The sequence below is a fragment of the Bufo gargarizans genome, chromosome 2 (assembly GCF_014858855.1).
Source record: "Bufo gargarizans isolate SCDJY-AF-19 chromosome 2, ASM1485885v1, whole genome shotgun sequence".
Taxonomy (NCBI): domain Eukaryota; kingdom Metazoa; phylum Chordata; class Amphibia; order Anura; family Bufonidae; genus Bufo; species Bufo gargarizans.
Genome location: NC_058081.1, coordinates 22,732,988 through 22,738,987, shown reverse-complemented (window position 1 = coordinate 22,738,987; position 6,000 = coordinate 22,732,988). Strand labels below are relative to the sequence as shown.

The window sequence follows — 6,000 nt, the reverse complement described above, 5'->3', positions numbered from 1 at the left end:
AATCTAGGCTTCTCATATCAACTAAGGACATGGATTGTAAACTATCTGACCTGTATATCGCAACATGTACCCTGGGGAAAGACTAAGCGGATTTCCAATAGTGAGCTCTGCCATCTACAGAAGTACTCAGATGACTTAGTGATAGTGGGCTGCATTAAGGAGGGTGTGAGTCTGAATACAGAAGGGTGGTGGACGTGTTTGTGGAATGGTGTGAAGCAAGCAGTCTGGTCATAAACGTATCAAAACCCAAAGAGATATGGGTTTACATTTGTCAAGTCAATGACACTGAAACACCACCAATGGGTGGGCTAAAGTGGGGCTTAAAATACCATCCATGAAGCAGGAGGTTTGATGATAACAGCACTTACATGTATATACAAGGATTTATGTGATAAAGGGAAGGAAAAGATCAGACACCTGAAAGAAGGATTCACTAGAGGATCAGGATAACCCCTGCCCAAACTGATTATTAAATCTCAAACCTATCCCATTTCAATTGTTCCATTGTGCACCAACTTCTTCATCTTGGCTCATCTTCATGCATAGTCTGGTCCCTTGATGAACTATATGTTGAGGAAATGCGTTGGGACACCCAGGAAGACAAGCAGGGGCACTGGAGGAGCAGGTGAGGGTATAGCCACTAAGAGGTGGGGTCCCTCCTCTTTTGGGCGGGAGCTCTGACTGTAGGCAGGGGTAGTGCGGGACACTGAAGGGGCAGGAGTGGTGTTCCTGGCTAGGAGACGTCATCAACTCTGCACCCCCCAATCAAGAGTATCAACCGTATTAAGTGAGCGATTTCAACTTCTATAAGTAAGATGGACCATGTATGCCCAAGTGCAGTGGCCCCACCTGTGTCTGATTACCTCCGATGGTGCCCATTATCGTGCTTTGTTATATTTGCTTCAGTTATTTTTTGGGGGTCTATGTGAATCTCTAGTTTATTAAAAGTTGTTTTAATTAAGGGTTTTTGTTGAATTTTTGGCGATTAGTCAGGAGGTTGAAACCGGTTGGAGACTTCTAAATACCCTGGTCTGCAGGTGGATATCAAACTGAACTGTAAACCACATGCAGAGGGTTTCTACAAGAAGGGACTAAGCAGGCTATACCTCCTAAGGAGACTGAGGTCCTTCATTGTGTGTAGTAGGATGCCTAAGATGTTCTACCAGGTGAGCGTAATATTCTTTGCAGTGGTGACATTGGGGGCCTGCATGAGAACCTGCGACGATGAAGGCTGAAGAAGCTAAATCAGAAAAGTGGAGAGTGCTGTGTACCATCGCCTTGAGAACCATGACGGTGTTGTGGAGGAAAGAATATTAAAGGAGCTGGGTATGATAGCTGGTAATACAAGCCACCCACTTCACAAACTCGTTATGGGCCAACGCAGCTCCTTTAGCAATAGACAACATTGTTAGGGAATACGGCCACCACTTTGATCTTGCAGTGATGGCTACGCTTGCACAGTGAGATGGAGTTCTTAGCTTACTGCAATGGCTGAAAAACGCACACACAGTATCCATTCATGCATGGCAACTGCAGTCCGGGCCACCCCCTGCAACATATCGTGTTTCAATAGAACAGCTCCAGTGCTTGCGCAAAAGCCCTGGAGCTGTTCTATACAGCTATGATAACCCAGCATTAGGATTGCGCACGCACAGGCAAATGGCGCAGTGATGTCATTACAGTGCCCCTTGCCTGTGCTTTCAATGAAATGGATTGAATCTGTCCCCTGAGTTTCCAGGAAGTGCTGAGCTTCGGCGCAGCTGTGGAGGTAAACAAGGGAGATGGGACAACCCCTTTAAGCATCTATTGACAGTCTTTACAGTCGGCGGTTGGCTTCATCAGTGGAATCTCGAGGAAGGGTGACTGAAAGGAGGAGAATAACCAAGAATCTGTAGGGAGAGCTTCTGCAATGGGCGATGGTCAAAGTAATGATGGGTCTGGAGATTCAAGCTCTATGGGAAAGTATGAGATCACGCTTATGGAGATCACAAAGAAGAGCCTTACAGGTGTACAGAAGTCAAAAATTTCACTATGAGGTTCAAGAACAAAGACAGGCAGTACCGGGATCCTGAGGAGGACTATGTCCCATGCTTTGGTAGACCACAAAAGTCATACAGCCATGCACCAAATGGCTTGTCAGCACACCCATGTTCTGAACCACTCAGTGCTCTTGGAGATCCTACTCCATTATTTACGTAACCACCCGCAAGATCCGGGCACTCCAATCCTGAAATACTCTGTGCTGCTGATCATGAAGACATCTTAGCGGAGTTCCAAGCGACAAAGTAGAAGATAAAATACAAAGAGTGTTTATTGGTAGTGCATGATCCAGTTATTACAATGATAATTAGTGTTAACCCTATAATACCACAGGTCTGTCTGCAGCATGGAAGACACTGTACCATAGAAGAATGCATAGTCAGAAGATCTCATTATTGTGTGCTACCACAGAGGAAGCTGAGGTGTCAGTTCACTGTCAAACATTGGGGAGGTTTAACATGAGATGGACGTCCTCTCTGAGTCAACCCTAAGTCATAAGACACAGACATGTCCTCCTTCACCAGTCTAGAGAAAGACCGATGTGTAGTGTCCACCATGTACGCCAGAGATCAGGAGGAAGAGAAAAGGTGTCTGGAAGGAGGTAGTACGGGGGGTATTAGAGGGGAGTTACAAGGAGGGGATCCATGTGGGCAGTAAGTGGTGATCTGTTCTGGTACTGTACAGATATAAAGTAGTGATCTGTACAGGAAAGAGCTGTGATCTATTGGGGAGTACAACAGTACATATAACAGATCTGCGGTCCTTTGGGAAAACAGAGTACACAGAGCAGGGGTCATTTGGGTATACTAGGCATAGAGGTGTCATCTCGAGGATACTGTGCACAAAAAAGTGATTTAGGGATACTCTGAACAATAAGCAGGGATCTACTGGGGATATTGTATACACAGAGTACACTGTGTACAAAGCAAGGTGATTGCTTGGCATATACTGTAGAGGAGCGATCTTTTTGTATACCTTATACAGAGAAGAGAGATCTCTTGGGGGTATGGTGTATACAGAGCAGAGATCTCTTGGGGGTATGGTGTATACAGAGGAGTAATCTCTTGGGGGTATGGTGTATACAGAGGAGTAATCTCTTGGGGGTATGGTGTATACAGAGGAGTAATCTCTTGGGGGTATGGTGTATACAGAGCAGTAATCTCTCGGGGGTATGGTGTACACAGAGCAGTGATCTCTCGGGGGTATGGTGTACACAGAGCAGTGATCTCTCGGGGGTATGGTGTACACAGAGCAGTAATCTCTCGGGGGTATGGTGTACACAGAGCAGTAATCTCTCGGGGGTATGGTGTACACAGAGCAGTAATCTCTCGGGGGTATGGTGTACACAGAGCAGTGATCTCTCGGGGATATGGTGTACACAGAGCAGTGATCTCTTGGGGATATGGTGTACACAGAGCAGTGATCTCTTGGGGATATGGTGTACACAGAGCAGTGATCTCTTGGGGATATGGTGTACACAGAGCAGTAATCTCTTGGGGGTATGGTGTACACAGAGCAGTGATCTCTTGGGGATATGGTGTACACAGAGCAGTGATCTCTTGGGGATATGGTGTACACAGAGCAGTGATCTCTTGGGGATATGGTGTATACAGAGCAGTGATCTCTTGGGGGTATGGTGTACACAGAGCAGTAATCTCTTGGGGATATGGTGTACACAGAGCAGCGATCTCTTAGGGGTATGGTGTACACAGAGCAGTGATCTCTTGGGGATATGGTGTACACAGAGGTGATCTCTTTGGGGTATGGTGTACACAGAGCAGTAATCTCTTGGGGGTATGGTGTACACAGACCAGTGATCTATTGGGCATACAGAGTATGCAGAGCAGTGACACGATCAGGTAACTGTGTAAACAGAGGGGTGATCCTGTGTATGTGCACAGTGGTGATCTGGTTGGTGTTGTTACACCGACATTTGGGTTTTCTTGAGAGAACTCAGAAGGGATCATGGTCGCACACTGACTGATAGTTCTGTAGATCGAACAGATCTTCTGTATTATTGTCCGAGATGTGAAAAATGATGCAGAGCCTCTCTCTGGTTAGGTCACGTCCAGACTTCGGTAGGGATCACCCCTTCTTTGCTATTGAGAGGAGGCAGAAGATACTCTTCAGCCAGAAAGTACAAAGGGAACTCCACCAGATGTCCCCTCACCCTAGCCAACATCTCCCGGGAGAGGATGGGATCAGTATTTGCCAGATGGGGTACGCAGGTGTAAGTCTGCCGTACTCGATGACTTGGCACACCGTTGGTCGGAAGACATCGAAACACCTTGTAGGGGGCAAGACAAGAAGGAGACATTAAAAAAATATATCTAACAGTTCGTGTCATCTACAACAATCAACCGTGAATGCAGCTCTGGCTGTGACTGGAGTATGAGATCATGAGAAAGTAATGCGTAAGACAATATTAATACTGATACCTGATCATAAAGTGCGGTATTATTCAGTGCTATCTGATTCCAGACATTACTAAAGAACTCATCGGATATTGGATCGGAGACATCCAGACACGGTGGCTTCTGTGCACCCAGGAGAGTACTAAAAGATAGAAAGAGAGATGACAGAGTAGTAGTAGTATGAGGAGGAGGGAGGTATGGGATGTGTAGAAGTAATAGTACTAGTATGAGGAAAGACAGGTATGGTGGGATGTGTAGTAGTAGTAGTAGTAGTAGTAGTAGTAGTAGTAGTAGTAATAGTAGTAGTAGTATGAGGCAGAGGCAGGTATGGGATGTGTAGTATAAGGAGGAGGAGGAGGAGGAGGAGGAGGCAGGTATGGGATGTGTAGTATAAGGAGGAGGAGGAGGCAGGTATGGGATGTGTAGTATAAGGAGGAGGAGGCAGGTATGGGATGTGTAGTATAAGGAGGAGGAGGCAGGTATGGGATGTGTAGTATAAGGAGGAGGAGGCAGGTATGGGATGTGTAGTAGTAGTATGAGAAGGCAGGTATGGTGGGATGTGTAGTAGCAATAGCATGAGGAGGCAGGTATGGGATGTGTAGTAGTATAAGGTGGAGGCAGGTATGGGATGTGTAGTTGTAGTATAAGGTGGAGGCAGGTATGGGATGTGTAGTTGTAGTAGCATAGTACTGTAGTAGTAGTAGTAGTAGTAGTAGTGTAGCAGTAGTACATGGAGATGATATAGCAGTAGTAGTGTAGCAGTAGTATAAGGGGATGATGTTGTAGTAGTATACTAGGATAAGGAGATGATGATGACGTAGTAGTGTAGCAGTAGTAGTAGTAGTGTAGCGGTAGTATGAGGAAGGCTGCTAGGAGTAAATGAGGATGGGATCCTGGAATTGCATTTGTATTGTCGGCAGGAAGACCATATATAAAATTATCTCTTACTTAAAACAGTCCATGCGCAGGCTGAGTGCATATTTTCCCGCCTGGTATGGCTCCCCATCCATAAAGGACTGCTGATATTCTGTATCTTCCACCATGATGGCCAGTTCACTGTCCCTCTTTCCCAGCATGCTCCTGTCATTGATATTAGCCGAGCCTGCACAAAGAGGCAGAAATGGAGGCCATCATACACTGCAGTGTCCTGGACTGGAGATGGGTGGAGAGGCTTGTCTAGGTTGTACTGGTCACCAGTAACAACATTATTACGCTCTACCACAGAACCTACCTATGATGACTTTTCGGTCATCCACAATCAGCATTTTGCTGTGTATGTAAACGAGTTCTGTGACCAGAGACCCATCCGGCATCTCCCCATGTGTCCGCAGGCCACACACTGACAGGTACTGGCGCCAGACGTCTCCCACTACAAGAAGAAACAGGTAAAGGCATAGGACTAGCTACAGGAAACAAGACTAGATACAGTACTAGCTACTGGGCACAAGACTAGATACAGTACTAGTTACAGGGCACAAGACTAGATACAGTACTAGTTACAGGACACAAGACTAGGACACAAGACTAGACACAGTACTAGCTACAG

At 46.1% G+C, this 6,000-nt stretch overlaps 1 protein-coding gene across 3 annotated transcripts in view; it reads right to left on the bottom strand.

The window, feature by feature from the left end:
- Positions 1-2,293: 2,293 nt before the first annotated feature.
- The window catches only part of PLD2 (phospholipase D2), a 76,752-nt gene continuing 73,045 nt past the window's right edge, over positions 2,294-6,000 (bottom strand). For all 3 annotated transcript variants that reach the window (XM_044278734.1, XM_044278733.1, XM_044278732.1), the window contains exons 22-25: positions 5,686-5,823; positions 5,403-5,556; positions 4,479-4,596; positions 2,294-4,327 (exon numbers count right to left, since the gene is read on the bottom strand). In XM_044278734.1, coding sequence (XP_044134669.1) covers positions 4,103-4,327; positions 4,479-4,596; positions 5,403-5,556; positions 5,686-5,823 — 635 coding nt within the window. In that variant the 3' untranslated portion in view covers positions 2,294-4,102. The remainder of the gene's footprint in view (positions 4,328-4,478; positions 4,597-5,402; positions 5,557-5,685; positions 5,824-6,000) is intronic.